Raw genomic sequence first — 18,394 nt, forward strand, 5'->3', positions numbered from 1 at the left:
CAGGATGGCGTCACTCTTATAGTCTCCCTCTCTCTCTTCGACCATATATTCGCACAAGTGGAGTAAAAGTTGCAATTCTCTTTATTAGTGGTGTTTTTTTTGTGTTTGAAGCCCCTTGGGTTGTCAATTTGATGGCTGCAGAGAGGCCTTTGGTTGTCCTTGACCTCGCGTGATGTTCGGTAAATTGGCGCAGGGAAGATAGAGAGAGAGAGAGAGAGGGGGGGTTTATAAATTCGAAATAAGGGACGGGAGATCCAGCAGGAGCTGCATCCTGCTTTTGTCTCATGTTCCAATTTGTTCACCCTCTTTTGCCGCTGCTGCTTCTATATAAAAATTAAATGCTTGCAGAGCAGACAATTTGATGGTGAACGACCAAGAAACGGGGCCGTCGTTTTTGTGTCCAAAACTTGCGTTCTTTCCATCTCCTCTATCTTCTTGGCATTCTTTGCGGGCGTCAATACTGAAATCTTGTCTTCTTTTCTCCAACCCACAAGTCATTTAACCTTCTCATGGTTTCTTCTGCCCCTCTCTCCCTTGCTTATCTCCGATCATCCCAACAATAAATTGCCATCATAATGAACGCATGAGTTTTGCTGCGCCTAGGCTCGGATCTCCCGTCCTTGTTTAAGAGGGGAAAGGCGAGGGGAGGCTAAGAACAAAATCAGATTCTTGGGAAGTGGGGGTGTTGTTGCAGCAGGCAGCAGAAGCTGCAGCCGCGGTGGCAGGGATGGATGTGGGTCAACTGCAGCGCCGGTTTATTGATCTCACGTCTTCTCTCTTCCGTGAGGTTCTTTATCTCTCCCTTGATCTTTCTCTCTCTCGATTCGTCATCACATCCCCTTCTTAATTGTTGTTTCGGGGATTTCTGTTGGCAGGGTTTTCTGGATGAACAGTTTACTCAGCTTCAGCAACTTCAGGATGAGAGCAACCCGAATTTCGTTGGCGAGGTTGTCGGCCTTTTCTTCGAAGACTCTGAGAGGCTCCTGAATGATATGGACATGGTTCTGTGAGTATCGTCTTCTTTCTTGGTCTTCCTTTTTACCCTTTCTCATTTTATGTGCTTTCGCATTAGATTCTCCATCCCACAAGCACCCTAATAACTCTTTTCTGCAATTTTTCTTTTGGTGATCTGCCTTCTGTCTTCATCACCTCAGGGACCTGCAACCTGTTGACTTCAAGAAGCTGGATGCTCATGTCCACCAGTTGAAGGGTAGCAGCTCTAGGTAATATTGTACATGTGGGACTTCACTTTCGAGTGGCCTTATCGATCGTACTGCAGCGCCTCTTATTGCCAAAATTGTCCTTCAAACCTTCCATACGCAAACACGAGAAAATCATTTTTAGATCTGTTTATTGTCTCGTAATAGGATTCTTTTCTTTCAGCTCTAATGTTGATGATGAAAAGGTTTTGTTCTTTGCTATTGGACTCTTAACGCGATCAATATAGTTTTTTTTTTTTAATCTCCAAGATTCGGTATCCACAGATTTCTTCCTTGTCTTCTTTTTCTAGTTCTTCTATATATGCTTTTGTTTAATTTTAATTCAGAAAAAATTCCCCTGGAACAGTATAGGAGCTCAACGAGTGAAAAACGTATGCGTAGCATTTCGGGGCTATTGTGAGGAAAAAAATCGAGAAGGGTAAGCATTTCTGCCGCATGCTGATGAACTCTGTGTGTGTGTGTGTGGCAAGTGTTCTGAAATGTGAAGTTGCATATGACTCCGCAGGTGCCAGAACTGCTTGCAACAATTAAAGCATGAGTATGCCCTTGTGAAGAACAAACTTGAGAACCTCTTCAGGGCAAGTTCTCTTTTTTTTTTTTTTTTTTTTTTTCCTAGTTTCCTGTTTGGAGTTTCCTTTCTGGGGATACCATTTACTGTGAAATGCAGTTAAGTGACGCGGCTATGTTTTGTGTTCCCTTTTGCAGTTGGAACAGCAAATTTTGGCTGCAGGCGGAGCGATCCCAATGCTGGAGTAAAGCGTCAGAGACACTGGAGAGAGAGAGAGAGAATAAGGAAAAAATGGAGAAGATTTGTGATGCATGTTAATGAAAGTTTCCGTTCGTTTAGTACTACAGATCCAGCTTGATTACAAAGGCAGTGTGAGGGTTTTTCTTTAGGTCGTGTCAATCCGAGAAGGGAAAAATGTCAAATATGTTCCGTCTGTTTATGGTTACGCTCTGATCTGTTGTGTAAGAAGAAACGCCTTGTACACCTCTGTCTTTCACCTGTTTTGCAGCCATAAAAGCATCTTCCTTCTTAGCCCCCTTTTCCTTCCTCTTTTTTTGGTGCTGGGCGAGGAAAGACCGTAGAATTGCCCCACAACCACTTAGCATGTTCTGTAAAATTTGCTTTTCGTTTAGCATCGCTTGCCCCGATCCCATCACCTGTTTCAATGAAACAAAGACTGGTTTTTCACCCTTCGCCACATCCACTTCACATATTGCCCGCTTGTGGTACTTTGTTTCCATTTGCTGGTACCTACTGCTCGATTCGAAACAACCCGAAGCCGAAGCACCGAACGTTCACCACAAGAACGAGAGAGAAGGTGAAATGCTAAAATACGGTGGTATATGTTTACCGGCAGACTGGGCGCTTTATGGTTTCAAACTTGCTGCCTTTTGCCTGCCACTCATTCTCGTTGACTGAACGTGGAAGAATCGATCGAGAAGGTGGTGTCCACATGCAGTTATAGGTTGCCGTGAAAAGGTTCTCTACTCAGGAATCAAACGGGTGGTGGTTCTTAGCTCGGAAAAGGTTTTAGGACCACCATCACTCTCTCTCTCTCCCTGGGGAAAAGTGAGGGAGACGTATGATCAAAGCTTTCACTGGTTGGGCTTCCCCATGTGAGAATCCATTGCTTTGGAACTTGATCACCGCCCATTGTTTGAGATAAGGTTCCGAACCCGCTTCCTTGCACATGTAACTCCGATTTTCATATATATAATATGTGCAGTTGTTAGGATTGACGCGACTTTTACATGCCTCCGAGCGCGCGCACGCACGGGCCTGTGCATGTATGTGTTAAGGAAAGGGTCATAATTGGTTCAATGAATTCTGGAGTGTTGTGTTGTGCCCCTTGCCTATGATCTTGCTGATGGCAAAGAATTAGTCGAGCTGGCAACTCGTTGCAAGCCTGAGCTTGTCTCAAGCACAAACACATGATGCACGCCCCTTGCTTGACAAAACGAGCTCCAACTCAAAAACAAATTCCTCGGCCAAAAGAAACGGACGCAAAATTCTTAAGAGCGTTTTGGTGTGCTTGTGCTTTCGGAGACTGACAATTTACTGCGCATGGTCCACAACACTTCATTCTCCTAGCGTCACGCTTAATCGCTGCCAAAGTCCTTAATTGCAAGCTTTTTTGGCTTAATCTGGAACTGCGCACTTACAACTATCACACTCTCTTCCTTTTCTTCTCCTCAAGTGAAGATGGGGTTTGAATCCGAGGTTTTAACCCGTGTCAACCAAAACCCATCGGTATGAACTAATATAACGAAGTCTAACCATCCGCCTTTCTCATTCACCAGCAAAATTCCCTCTTCACGAAAACATTTCTTCCAAATACATGCAAGAACAACTTGCAAAACTTTGGTATGTATGCATATGTCAGTTTTGGGCAAATAAGAACGTTTATTTGCATCAACTCACCCACCCAAAGCCCATCTGAAGGACCAAATGCATTTACAATGAATATCTTCTTTACCATGTCGGCAGCTACAACCATTAGCTTGCAATTTATAAAGATTCAGAATGTCGATTTGTGCTCAATTTTGACGCATGAAATTTAAATATTTAAATTATGTCGAACTTGAACAAGAGCTGGATTTATTTCCCAGTAAGGATTTCTTAAATTAAGAGCATGCACTTACATCAATGCCAAATTCAGCCGGTGCACATTGCATTGCATATTCAATAGAAGCAACCTACCGTGCTCTTCCCTTAGGTGAACGAACCAGCAGGGTGGACGAATAACGGCCAACCCTTAAATATTTAATGTCATTTTTTCACTCATTAGTGCTTAAAGTATAAGCAATAGAACCAGTTCCACCAGACGAAAACCGAGAGAGAGTATTACAACAAAAAGCTAATCAAGTACATGCAACGAAGCAATATCTGTCCTGATGACCTGTCAAGGATTTTTTATTCATGAACTTTTACTTCGATCCCCCTCGAATTTGAGAAGAGAGTTCATTGAATTACTACCAAGAGGTCATGGAACGCAAGCATTTGAAGAAAGAACGAATATGATTGGACAGGAAAATATTATTTGCATTGACAAAGAATAACTAACCTGCCAAAAACTTGAAGATTTACCAATTTCTGCCGGTATTTGGTGTGGTCCAGATTCTTTTCTGTTCTCTAAAACTGCCAATGACGGCCGATTGGTTTTTTCTACCTAAAAGATTTGCGAGGTGACCATAATATGCAAACTCGTCCAATGTAGATACTATCCTGATTAAACTGCCTTGCTTATCAACACGAATTTGGCCATCTGTGGACAGGTCACCATTTGCCAGGACAGTTAATCGTGCAACATCCATGTCTGCTTTTAGTACAGGATCAGCAACCATAATTGCTGCACCAAGTACTTCACCTAAGAACATTCCCTGCAATTGAAATCAAACTTGAGTAAATAGGAAGAGTGAATTCAGGAGCAGTTGAGTAATTTCAACAAATAAATTTTACCATGTGATGGTAGCTTTTATGCTTTCTCTGTAAATGGTACAACCTTGACAGAAGACGATGGACAAACTTTGCTTCAGGTGTCTTTTCTACCTTAAGGTTTTTCAGGATGTGGTTAAATGAAGATACTTTTCGTTGGATGTTAAGGGGAATAAGCACGACATCGAGTATTGACTCAATCACTGCCTTGGCTCCCAAAGGGTCAAGGAATATATTAAATTCTGCATCTTTATTAGAAGGAAATGTGAAAACGTTCCCCCCTGACCGTGTGTTAGCCTCATTGGTATATCCACCAACTATATAGACAGTCTGCACGGAAAGTAGAAATGGAAAACTAATTTTGAGTTATTTACTGATATTTATGAAAAGCAAAAAGAAAACGAACATGATGTGTCATCATCAACAATCAGTTATGACGCACTAATACCAACAACCAGAACAAAGTTAAGAATTTGACGGTAGATGCTGAACCTTTAGCTGGTAAGCATGAAGCCTCAGGATTTATCCTCATCTCAAGATATGAAACTCCTGTGGGAAAGAACTATGGGTATCCAACTTAATGGATTGTTGACTATGGATACAAATAAAGTATCATCGGAGACACAACAGAATATTCCCTTCACCAAATCAAAAGTTAAAGGTCATATAGGCAATTTACTCAATTCTTCAACATTTTCTTCTTATTGAAAAATGTGCATCTAGAAACATATACATCTAATTGATAAACTTTTATGTCCATCTATATAGCTTTGGAAATTAATGTAACAAGTATGCACATGAAGAACTTCCAAATCTGCATTAGGCTTAATGGCAGTATGCTAATATATAATTGTCTTCCTAATCCATATTTTAGTTCTTCCTAAAGTGCGTTGTTTCCCACTTTTATACAATTTATTACCTCCATTCTAGTTACCAATTTAAAAAATTATTAATCAATTTTCAAAGGTTCTCTGGATGCTTCTTGTGTTCCCCTTCTAGTCACCACAAATTGCCAATACAATCATGTTCTCATATAAGTTTTCCCACAAGTCTTTTACAGCAACTTTGTTTCTTAGCAATTCTTATAACGGCTTGTACTTTTCAAACCAATTTTTGCTGTTTCTTGCTACGATTTGATGCTTAAACCGATTTGCCAAGAAGAAGCAGATTTTTGATGCATTTCTAATCTCCTCAACTGACCAAAGCAGAAATCTTGCAGTAGGGCCCTAGTGCTGCAGTCCGTACATCATTAACAGTAGGGGATGGTCTGGTTTCACCATCTCATAATAAGTGCTGTAAAAGTACTATCTTGCCCTTTCTGGAAGAAGATGTAATCATGGATTATGTGTGGCTCGCTCTTACCAGGTTCAACTAGTGACCTAAGTAGTTATTTATTTATATTATATTTTAAGTACATTTCTTATTCTTAGTGCCCTGGAGCCACGCATTAAGCAAAATATCAAATCAGTGGACGGAGTAGACTATATATGTTGTGTGTGTATTATTTATTTATATTATATTTTAAGTACATTTCTTATTCTTAGTGCCCTGGAGCCACGCATTAAGCAAAATATCAAATCAGTGGACGGAGTAGACTATATATGTTGTGTGTGTATGGATGTGTGTGTAGTTGAAAATATGAGAAAAGAGGGAAGAAAACAACTGGAGATGGATATAGGAGAATAATAACAACACACATTATAGATGAGGCATGCAATTATATGTTGTAAAACCAACTTCATATACAAGGTAACTAAATCCTTATTTGAAACACAAAAAACAATAAAACACTTACCTCAATGATCGAGGTTGCATTTTGCCCTGCAGCTAAAATTTTTGCTATGTTTGTCAAAGGTCCATTCGTCAATATTGTAACCTTTTGTCCTGGATCTAATGTCTTTGCTATGGACTCCCAAACTTCCAATGCTATTGGCTGTCGTAGTTCAGGGTGATCAGTATCTCTTGGAGCTCCAAACTTTACAGAATTTTCAGCTGTATACCTGAAATGTTAATCTTGTTTATCAGTATCATCCAGCATGATAGCAGCAAAACTGCTGCCTTATGGAAAGTAACAAGCATCAATGGTGAATGTTGATTTTAATAACAATACAGATCACATCACATGGATAGACTCCAAAACAAACACAGGTACGTGCAGTTACAGGCAGTATCTTAGCAACAGATAGACTCCGTAAGGAAGTAAAATCTTGACCAGCAAGCATACTGCTATGACTATTTTTGGATGATTTCATGCATACATATGTACAAAAGCAATACATATGTACAAAAGCAAGTATGGAAAACAGCATGTAACAACAGGTAGACTACATATTCAAGCAAATTTGATAGGTAGGCATACTATTATAACTGTATGGCTTTTTTGGATAATTTCATGCATAATTGCACACAAAAACAAGCTTGCAATAGATGTGAGTCACATAGTTTTGGTGGCAAACTAGCACAATACTTGGTTTGAATCGTGACAGGAACATAACATTGCATGTTCAGCAGTATTTGCATGACAGCCATGCATGCAACGGCCTTCATATAAGAGGAAGTTACTCTTTTTCCTCTTCAAAATAGGTGATGGTAATACAGGTTTTAATGACGGCCCAATTGTGGAAGTCTGTCAAACCTATTACGAAAACAATGATTTAGGCTCCTATCCAGCAAACAAAAGCTTCTCTTTTTCCTTTAATTATCTGTCATGAACTTTCAGCTAATTCTGTTAAATTGAGAAGAATATATGAAATAAAACATTGGCAAGAAGGAAATAGACAAAAGGTCAATCCGTCACTGGCAGGAGAAATGCAATTAAAAGATGGAGCCAGTTCAGTGAATTATGTGATGAATAGGAGTCTCTCTTATTAATGAGTGCTTACATGACAGGTGTGACCAACACTGTCCAGACGTTAATATTGTAAAAGGAGAAAAAAGTATAGCCCACATTCAGGAAATTCTGGAACAGAAAGCAAATTGGAAGCAGGAAGCTAGTTTTAAAAAAGGGAAGCAGGTTCTCCAGGCAACTATGGTCTGATCTTAGCCATTTGGGAAGTATGAAGTGACTAATAATCTTACCAATTCAAGAGGAACAAAATCTATGTCAAAGAGTGGATTAGCAGGATTATGTATTTGCTATACGTGAGCTGTACAGAAGGGACATGATCCAGAGGGCAAAATGGCAGACACCAAGAGAACCATGTTCCTAACTATTTTGTAGATTCTACCTTGTTGGGTACTTTCTATTTTCAATAAGAGCAGACGGGTGGAGCCAGGAATTTTTTTGTTACAGGGGCCAAACTATATTTTCAAAATTTTAACAGGGGCCGAAATATAATTTTCTAAACTTTTTATATAGGATAAAGTAAAATTTTTAAATTTTACATGTAAAATTGGGGTGTTAGGCCTGCCTCTACTCCTGGGAGCTGAGGATTTGAGCCTTATACACATAAATCCATGGTCAAAAAGTCATAAATACATTACATTTTTAGCATACCTCAATCCTTAGTGCAAAATTTATTTACAAGTACCAAACTTGAAAGCTGATAGTCCTCCTATCCCATGTATTTTCTTTATCCACCTAACTGATGGGTTAAAGTATCACTATGCTCTTTAAAGTGGAAAAGGAAAACTGTCCTAGTTCGCAGAGTGAACCAGGTAGAGTTCAAATGTTAATGTAATCATCAAGAAAAAGCACAAGAATCTTAACTGTCTAGTCCAGATTTTATCACCTTCTTGGGCTGCGTGGTAACATCCGAGACAAACCAAAAAGGGTATCTGAGTCAAGAAAACCACCACTACCATATGGAATAGCCTTCCTGTACTTGCAATCTCCGACTGTAGAAAGTAATGCATTTTCTTGCCCCAGTGCAAAGAAGCTTCCAAGACCAACTGGTATGTCATCACGACCCATCATGTGCAACAGATCATAGATGACATCTATGGTGGCTGCATTTGCCCAGCCATTACAACTTACCAGGATCCCCTGAGTAAAAAGTTCCAAAGAAAATTAAGCACATTCACACATCCATAAAAAAAAAATTGAAAACAAAATAGAGATCTCTTATTATGGAAGGCATGGGGTTTCTACATCTATAGCTGTAGAAAACATTAGGTGCATAGATCGACAAGCATCAAGTCCACACAAACTCAGGTGAAAGCTCCTTTAGCAGTCATTTCAATGTGGACAACATGTCCGACCATAAAGGATAACAAAGTTTACCTTAATCTCAATGACATTCACTGGAACTTTCAATAAGTAAATGAGAGCCACGAAATCTCCAATACTCATATCCATGTCAAAAACTACAGCCTTCCCCCTTATGTTGTTTCCAAAATTTGGCATATATAGAACTTCTTTGTAATAGGGAAACTGGGTTGTAAGGTTAAACCTCCCAGATTGTTGAGGGGCAGAAAGAACCTGCAACAAATTATGTAGAACTATAATAAGAGGTTTGGAAATGCAAAATTTAGGATGTCCCTTGGTTACAAATTTGATGGCATGTTATCACATTAAATTATAAATAATCATGAAAAGTTGAGCTTCAAGTATGATGCTGGAGGCTCTTAACTTACAATGAATTCCATGAGCAGTTAAACTGACAAACCTTCTGATTGGAAATTTTTGTAACATTAAAAAAAGAGAGAGTGAGCAAGAGAGAGAGAGCCGCGGAATGTTGCTTCTTAGCCTCTTAAACCAACAGGTTACAGTTGTAACTTGTAACCATGATATTGTGATCATCCAACCCATTTCCTCACATCAAAACTGAAAGTGGCTAGCAAAAGGATTCTGCTGCCTCCATCCCTTAAATGAAATCATCTGAACAACAACAAAAAACTCCTTTCTTCCAGTTGTGTGCTCTTGGGAGCTTTCCTCTGATAAGAAAATGTTTATCTTCAACCAAAGTCCTCAGACATCCTTAATAAGTGAAGCCTTTGTATCAATCTCTCAATTTATTGGAACAGATTTCAGAAGAATGTTCCCAAGAACAACCCCTGAACAGGAACATATTTGCCCATCCTAATGAAACATAAGGGTTGATTGCACTTGGAAGGCCTTAGGAAATTTGATGATTTTCAAGATTTTATTACTCACGTGCAGAAAATCATTGAAAAACTCTCTGTCAAGCAAGCTGGCAGGATCTCTGTTTGGTTTTGCTCTCTTTGCAACAAGAACACGTGCTGAATGAGGTCCGGTAACTTCCTTTGTATATCCATCCTGAAACCACCATTCAGCTCATAAACTATCTGCAATCATCAACCTTCATTTGACAATGATCTATAGGTGAAATTGAAAACCAAGTTCGTAACAGCTCCACAAGTTCACATGCAATTTAACTAGATTTAGCAAATTTCAGGAGTGAATTTATCAGGCATAGAGTAGACACCAGGAGTTTATCATACCTACCATATCATAATTACCAGCAGTACCAACACCCAGTATCCCCAAACATATGCTGGTTAAAGGACATTTATTTTTCAGAAGGGGCATTGAAGAATCATATACTATATTTTGTTTCTATAGTCTGAAGAGTGCCTTGTTCTTTGTCATAGATTGAGAATTACATGTCAAAGAAACACGTGTGATACTATGTTTTCTTCTCCTTAATAAGTCAAACACGTACTGCAATGTGTTCATGGACATGATATAGCAACTAGCTTTTCCATATAACAAAGTCCTGAGTACAGTATTATTAGCTCTGCAGATGGATCTTATCGATGCACTAGAAGTAAGAAGAGAAATCACCTGACATTTTCCTTTTCCATTTTTAACAAGGCAAAACAGATCCAGAAGTCCCATTTGTACATGGCCACTGTGCACTCCACCTTTCTGCAAATGAAACTTTGGAACAGTACGGTCATCAAAGAATGGATTTGAACCATCATATATTCCGTAAGGAGTATTTGAGGTAACCACTGTGATATTCCTGTACCCCATCTCAGCAAAGTCGTTTTCCCCATTATGGACATGCCCATTTCGCATGATTGATACTGCTATACCAGATGTAAAAGAATCCCACATGAAATAACTCTGCATGGAAGATCTTCCTTTCATTAATTTAACTTTTTTATTTTCTTTTCCTACATTTAAGAATTTGCAAATGCAGTCCCAATAGCATAAGGAGCAGAGCATACTGCATAGAACTGGTCATCAAACCATGTGTCACGGGCCATTTTTAAGCTTTTAAAGCAGTATTGTGCTTCATATGTCGTTTGTTTCTTTTGGAATTCCATAAAGAATTCCTTGCTAATTGGTATTGTGTTTGTTGCGTCAAGTGGAACCAGTGTGATAGGAATGCCAGAATGAAGAACCTGCATTGAAGTTACAGTCAATGCAGCTGGACTACTTAACTACAGAAAGCAACATATGCAGATACTTGAAAAAAAATGTTGGGAGTATAGAAAAAGAAGCTAAGAATGGAAGTGATCTATAAGTTGTCAAGTTACAAACAAATAACAAAGTCAAACTGATAACCAGAACTTAATCATGTTATGAACTTCTAAAAAGTTGTCAGGAACATCTGTCATGGCATTCTTAGGGTCATAACATGTATATCATATAGATTACCTGGTATGCGGAAAATGGATCAAGAAAGATATTGAATTCTGCATATGGGTTACTAGTGTAACCTGTGAATAAATTTCCATGATCACCACACTGCCCAATCCTGCAGACTGGTCTGGAATTCTCAGGGCAACACCCAGTAGGGTTCTTTGATCTGACACCACCACCCATGACATATATGTGTTCAACATTTTTCTTCAAATGGGGATGTGTCGTTAGAAAAATGGCAAAATTAGTATGTGCTCCAATTATGATCACTGTAGCTGGACCACTGGACAATGTTTGAATGATCACTTCTTGTGCTGTAGGTTGTCCCAGAGGTGAATATCCTCTGTTCCCCTGTTACACACATATTCAATTTTTAGATGCAGTAGATTCCTAATATGCCTGTTTCATACAAACTGAAGACATTAAATCATATATGGAAAGTACATTCTCAAATGCTGACAATAAGATCATAAAAATATGTTTGTTTCCATCACTAATGTTTTATCAACATGAAGCAAAAATAGGATCATAAAAAGGTTGAACTAGAACCTACATTAATTTGCCATTTTCACTTTTTCAGGACAAACTGTTCTATTAATTAATCAAAGGGAATCATTTAGCAGGATATTTGAAAAGTGAGAAACCTTCATCATATATATATGGACTAAGATTATGCAAGAGCTTATTTTAAAATTTGGTGAATTATTACTATTTATGGCATCAAAAAATGTTCGGTGCATAAGTGACAGATTTTTCCACAGATCTAATGGTATTTAATAATTTTTAGGCAGATCCTGGAGGAAAAAATAGAAAGCATGTGCAAGATCATCACTAAGCAACTAAGTATTCCAAAGCTAAATAATAAGAACTATGGAGCACACAGACGAACAAGAAGAAAATAGAAATCCATCAACCGAATAATCAATCTTTTACCAGAAAAGTTTAGAGAGCAAATGAATACTTTGTCAGGAAGGAGATCATGTACACAGTTACTGAGAAAAGATTGTACTTATGCATTATTCTCATGTTTCCCCACATCTTATCTTTATTCGAGTAACATCTAAGAACCAACCATCCATTTATTTATTCCATTTAACTATGATATAGCCTTCATAAATAACTAAAGGCTGAGGATCATGCCTCAGACATCCTCTCTGCACACCTTAATCCACAAGCCCTATGCTAAATCTTGGATTAGTTGCATTGGCAGGCCTATTTGTTCATAATTCTGTACTGTGCCACAACTGTGCTCTGTATCTGGTGTTGAAGATCTAGAATAACAGCATCATTTGTCATGATGGATAGCCTCGTTCTTTAATTTCTGAAAGAAAACAAAAACAGCATAAAAACAATCTCTTTGTGGATCCTGATATGTAACATACATCTAAAGATGTCTTAAACTATGTATGAATACAATGTCAAAATGTCAACCTGTATAAGTTCCCTCCACTCATCAAATGATGTAGCACATGGGGGATGTTCCAAAGAAGTAAAATCCCAAATACAAGCTTGATCAGTATACTGTCTTGATAAGTCAGTATAGCTACCCATATTCCTTTCGTGTTTATTTCCTAATTCGATAAAGAAATGGACTTGACACAAATAAACATCATCCTGCTGGAAAACCTTATTTAGAAATCAACGTTTTATGCATGTGTTTTTTTAATACCAAACTACCAGTTAAGTGAGGCGCATAAACTGAAAACTCATTGTACTTGACTCAAATAAACATCACCATGGTAGAAAATTTTATCTAGTAGTTTATCTACTTAGTTTCTAACTATTAGTTTATGTTAGGTACTTAATCTGAAAAACTCATTGTTTTGATGCACCAAGTCATTAAAGTTTGCTTATCAAAAATAAATTAAGTCCATGAGTCACTAATTTTTACCATTCACTTTATATTTATGACATTGTTACATAAGTACATTATACATCCAGAAGCGCTGTTTTCTGCATTTCCAGGATCTCCACTTTGCACTCTGGCTGAAAATCATACGAAGGTTGTCAACTGTACAAACATTAACATGGCATTCACTGTTAGAGATGTGGCTGACCAGTTAACATAATGGCTATGTAGCAACATAATTGCTATATTATACCTGTGGAAGAAAAGCTTTTCTAATACCAAAATTCGTGTCCACATCTAGCTGCCCTCCAAGCCCAGGGGGTATAGCCTGTCTGTACCGACAACCACCAACAGTTGACAAATCCTGTTCTTTCATTAAAACGAAGAGACAGAAATGAAAAACAAGAGGATAATAAAAAAAGGTTCATCAAATAGGACTTCATAAAACTGAGAAAACAAGTTCGGTACAATATTTATTTCAAAGTTAATGGGAGCCTCATAGTAGACACATTTTATGTGTGTGTGTGTGTGTGTGCTTACCTGTGTGTCTGTATGTGCACAAGAGAGAGAGGGAGTGCTACATGCAAGTTTACTCTCAAACAGAATAGCGAATAGGGCTACATAAGCAAATATTCCATTGAAGAAAGGGATCACGTTCCTATCTTGCCTGTTCAATAAGTGGAAGATATCCCCCAACATTTGGAAGCATTGTTCCGTCCTGCAATATTCCACCTTCACCTCCAACCCCAACAGCAATGTCATCTCGATCCATCATATAAAGAATGTCATACAATTGGTTTACAGCATGCCCAGCATCAGCCCAAGAATTAGCATTGATGGTAATTGCCTGTAAAAAAAGATAGTCTACATGAAGCCACACTTTTATCCATGTCATTCTTAGCCATGAATTGTAATAGATACATGCTAAGCTGGGAATAACATTGGATGAACAATCAAATGAAGTTGGCCTGAACATTGCATGAAGAGATCGTCAAGAAATAGCAAAAGGAAACCATAAATTGAAAAGTAAAAGAACGAAGGTGGAAGACACAGACCTTCAAGTTGATTTCTGATCTATTTTGCTTCAGAAGGTATAGTATGGCAAAAAAATCATCCGTGTCTACATCCGTGTCCACAAGTATATTATGTGGTTTTGCAGTGACAGGAGTGACAGACGGTGTAAGGAGGCTTGCTAGCATCAAAAGTGGAAACACTGCCACCAAGTGAATTATACTGGACGTTGATTTCCTAAAGTGATTGCTGTGTAAATGGTCTTCCCACAATGAGCAGAAAGCTAAACAAGATTCTTTAGGCATGTTTACTCTGTTCCACACGCCCTGAAACAAAAGGAAACGTCAAGAATCAGTCCACTTGCAAAAAAAATGAAGAACTTGGAACATTATTAAAACAAATTGTACCGTGAAATTCATTGTGTTAATGTTCGTTACGGATTACAAAGGAAATATGATGTTTTAACAGATTAAGATTGAGAAAAAGAGTAAGTTAGAAAGCAGAAAATTCCAACAAAACTCATGTTCGTGATGGTCAGCTGCACTTGGGAAGAAGCTCCTAATATCGGACCAGGTTCTTGGACTTATTGTTAAATAAAACTGCTTTTATTAGATGGGCTAAAGCTGGTAAATAAATGCTAACCGGAAATGCACCACAGTATAAAGGCGCTTGTCGCAGGCTTCGCGGATCTATTCTGGACTTGTAGGAAGGCCACTGCCAAAGGCTAGGATTTTGGATTCAGTTCTCAGGACCTATCTCCTAGCTTATTTGCTCCGAGAAGGAGGAGGAGGAAAATCGTAGTCAGACCCTTTGGCCGTAAAAATGCAGCAGTTGTCAAAAACTTTAGTGATGTCGTCGCATCAGCCATTGACTGCCAAAGGCTTTGACTCAAGTTGCAGCTATGCCAAGGGGTACAGAACCGGAACCTGTCTTACCTTTGGAAATTTGACGAAATGTAAAGTTGAAACTAAACTTCAAGCTCGCCATAACCAGGAAAAAAGAAAACAATTTAAATTATAATCTGCAAGACAAGAATTCATATAGTAAGATAAACGCAAGAGAAGAAAAAATCGAATCAGCGTGAACAAATTCCATGACACGGTAGTGTTCAATTGTCGAAATAGGAGTAACAGATAGCGCAGGTCCTGGTTGAGTTGATTCAAGCAAAGTATACGAATTTAGGCGCTCATCTGTCAAAATATATTGAAGATAAAAGAGAATCAAACTCGCCGTTATTCAATCGTGCCTACCTGCATTCATTTACAATGAAAGCCATTGCTGAAAGTAAATTGAATTGACAGCACATTTTTCTTCAGAATCCTAAACTAATTTTCCAACAAAGAAGCTGCACACAGAATCCCATTATGCATGCGAACTGACATGCCGTTTCGTATCAATAATTTGCAGAGACTAAAAGGCATTATATGAACTTGAATCAACAGGGAAAAGGGCCTATTTTCCGAGGACCAAGCGACAGAAAAAAAGAATTTCCCTGCCCGTAAAAGCGAACAGAGAGATTTGGAAACGTCTTACCATCTATTGTTCATTGCGATCATGGACTATCATCGTCGATGACAATGATGAAGTGGAGAAGGAGGACAGGAAGATTCGAAGAAATCGAGCCGCCCGAAAGATTGCAAAGCGCGGGCCTGACCAAACACAAAAGGCAGTTCGCGGTTTTTCGATTTTTGTCCGCTGGACGTTTCTTCTCTTCTTATTGTTGATCTTCTTCTTCTTGTTACGACTTGTGCGCTTTTACGCACCGGACTCGTTTTCAACAAAGAGGCCTACAGAGTAGGCGCAGTCTTTTTTACTGCGGCGGTCTTAGCCAGCAACCGGCCTTATCTTCCCAACATCCCAACAGGAGAGGAAGGGGGTCCATCTCCACAGCCACAGGGAAGAAAGTCATGCCGCTCGCCTGCCCCTCGCCCCTCGTTCGTCTTACGGCACAGCAACATCTACATTTACATGAAGAATGAGGACATAATCTTTCTCGCTGGCTTCTCTTCTTTTCACCGTTTTGGAAATCAGACCCTTCGTTATACCAGCAATGAAAAGGCCTAAGGTTTAAAACCCCACAAAGGTGGAACCCGCATTACGGATACCGATGGTGCGCCTTGCCCAACGATGCATTGGATCGAATGAAGTTAATAATACATGACTACGTCGAAACGGAGTACGATTAATCTTTTTTTTGCGGATTTCAACGTGTCGGGAGTTCGACTGGCTGGTTGGCGTATTTCTTTCCATCCTTTTTCCCTTTTCCCTGTCACGGAAACAATGTGATTTTACTTTTTTGTTGGATGCGCACAACGGAAAACTGTTTTTTGGTTTGCTGACGGGATTCTGCGTGTGCCGGAAAGAGGTGTAGTGACAATCTGAGAGTGGAAAGCATGGCTTCTTTCTCTTTTTATGTTTCCATTCTTGATATGTGGCTGCGTCAGAAGTGGATATCTTCTCATGCAGCAAAGCAGAGAGACAAAGATCAAGGCGCACGCATACCTGAACATATGAAGCGGACTCCACTTTCCTTTCTCAGCAAATGGGGAAGCGGGTGTGCTTGCACCTCTGTGAGTAACACATCAGCAGCCTGGACCCCCTTGCCTCCCCTACTCGTCTCCCACCTCCGCTTGTTTATGATAATCTTGTGCTCTCTCTACCTGCTGACCGAGGGTGGGTCCTACGAAAATACTCGATATCCGCACATAAGGGAGAAAGAGAGAGAGCTGGATATCAGTTTGATTGTTAAGTGCACTCAACCCATATACGGAGCATAGAGACGTTTTAATAATTTGTTTAAATATCCTTTTTGTTTTTTTAAAATTGTCTTGGTGAAATGAAGGCATTTTGTTTATAAACCATATTGAATTTATATATGACGCTCAACTCGTGGTTCCTGTTTTCGAACGATTTGTGTGTGGGCCAGTCAAGCCCGGGACGTCAGCGCGCCCTTCTCCATCCCCTCCGTCCTTGGCAGCCGTGCAAATATCGTAGCCCACCGGTGCTGCTCAAAAGTTCAAAAAGGTTTTCCCTCCACTAGCCGATTTGCGTTATATTTGCTACAAAAACGCACAGACAAGAAGCAGGCTTAAATAAATCTTGCGCCATATCCCCTTCTGTTTCTCCTGCTTTGAAGGAAAAAGATCGACTTTATTGCACCACAAAAGCAAGGTAAAGGTTCTTCTAGGAAGGAAAGGAGTTTCTTCTCTTGCAAAAACATTATAGTCATATAGCTAGCAACCATGTCTGACAAGACAAGTTAACAGGACGTTCTTGATTGTGAAATTAAGGTGTCTGATTTTCCTTTTTTCTTCTTGTTTTAGACAAAGCTTGTGTTGATTTTGACACAGATTTTTCAAGGACGTCAGTCCGTAGCTGGTAAGGGAGTTGTCAAGTTTGGTGAAGACCTCACTCAAGCAACGGGGAACGTTCGCCAGGGGACGCTTTACGATCTTCAAAGCTTTTATGAAGATGAATTTCAACAAAACCGAATGGTCATAACGCCGTGCGATCAATACCATTCGCATGAAAAAATACGCAAATAGCAAGATTTTTCTCTAACGCAGCGGAAACAGACGCCCCCGCCCCGTCATATGACGAAGAATGAGAAGGACGAACACAACAAACTTGAAGTTCAAAAACATATTCATGCACCATCATGAGGTGAACTTAGGAGATTCTAGCACATATCTTTCATGGATTTATCAAGAATTTTCATTAACAAGACCGTGCGTGCTACGGTTTAACGTGTACGTATGAGAGAGAGAGAAAGGGAGGGACTTGCTGGGGAGAAATTTTCTTGTCGCGAGCCGAGCCAAGAACAATGACCCTTGAATTTTCCCTCACCTGCGTATCGTCTTCGTAAGAAGTCAAAATCAAAACAATAGAGAAAGAGAAAGAGAGAATATCATTCACAAGAACCAAGACCGACGAAAATTCTTGAAACTAAATAGAGAAAGGAAAAACAAGCATGAGAAACTGAGACCACACTCAGGTTTCAGCCAAGCCAATCATGGCTGCCCTTCAACACCCCCACCCCCTCTCTTTAGGCCTAACAACATCGAATAAGATTCTCCTCACTATTTTCTAGAAATCAAGCGCTGTGGATAACATAATTTTTGGAATGCTAAATCGCCCACCAAAAATTGGTACTTCCATAAAGTAAAGTTGCCATAGCAAATTCATGGTAATGATCACATGTGAGTACAGTTTAATGTGCAGTTGAGAGTGAGTGTGCGTGCGTGAGAGAGAGAGAGAGAGACTTACTAACGTTAAGGCTCCGCTGCAGGAGCTAAGACCCTTGGCTCATTGAATTCCCT

The 18,394-nt window shown here is 39.4% G+C and overlaps 2 protein-coding genes across 14 annotated transcripts; one reads left to right on the plus strand and one right to left on the minus strand.

The window, feature by feature from the left end:
- LOC116251604 (histidine-containing phosphotransfer protein 1) lies at window positions 1-2,262 on the plus strand. The gene is made up of 6 exons (XM_031625965.2): window positions 1-787; window positions 876-1,006; window positions 1,155-1,223; window positions 1,567-1,638; window positions 1,726-1,798; window positions 1,926-2,262. The coding sequence occupies exons 1-6, from the start codon at window positions 728-730 to the stop codon at window positions 1,974-1,976; spliced, it is 456 nt and encodes a 151-aa protein (XP_031481825.1). The 5' UTR covers window positions 1-727; the 3' UTR covers window positions 1,977-2,262.
- Window positions 2,263-3,808: 1,546 nt separating this feature from the next.
- Window positions 3,809-16,711, minus strand: LOC116250597 (nucleoside hydrolase 3). Of its 13 annotated transcripts, none has more exons than XM_031624341.2 (14): window positions 16,578-16,675; window positions 15,011-15,096; window positions 14,120-14,401; window positions 13,732-13,911; window positions 13,318-13,428; window positions 11,231-11,566; window positions 10,798-10,974; window positions 10,409-10,693; window positions 9,758-9,880; window positions 8,885-9,082; window positions 8,394-8,647; window positions 6,458-6,662; window positions 4,687-4,992; window positions 3,809-4,607 (listed from the first exon to the last, which is right to left on the minus strand). In XM_031624341.2, exons 3-14 carry the CDS (start codon window positions 14,378-14,380, stop codon window positions 4,311-4,313), a joined length of 2,733 nt encoding a protein of 910 aa, XP_031480201.1. In that variant the 5' UTR covers window positions 14,381-14,401; window positions 15,011-15,096; window positions 16,578-16,675; the 3' UTR covers window positions 3,809-4,310. The 13 variants fall into 13 exon arrangements, with proteins under 13 accessions (XP_031480201.1, XP_049933138.1, XP_031480200.1 ...); XM_050077181.1 differs by lacking the exon at window positions 16,578-16,675 and adding an exon at window positions 15,609-16,521; XM_031624340.2 differs by lacking the exon at window positions 15,011-15,096 and having other exon boundaries at window positions 16,578-16,711.
- Window positions 16,712-18,394: the final 1,683 nt, after the last annotated feature.

This window comes from Nymphaea colorata, chromosome 3, assembly GCF_008831285.2.
Source record: "Nymphaea colorata isolate Beijing-Zhang1983 chromosome 3, ASM883128v2, whole genome shotgun sequence".
Taxonomy (NCBI): Eukaryota; Viridiplantae; Streptophyta; class Magnoliopsida; order Nymphaeales; family Nymphaeaceae; genus Nymphaea; species Nymphaea colorata.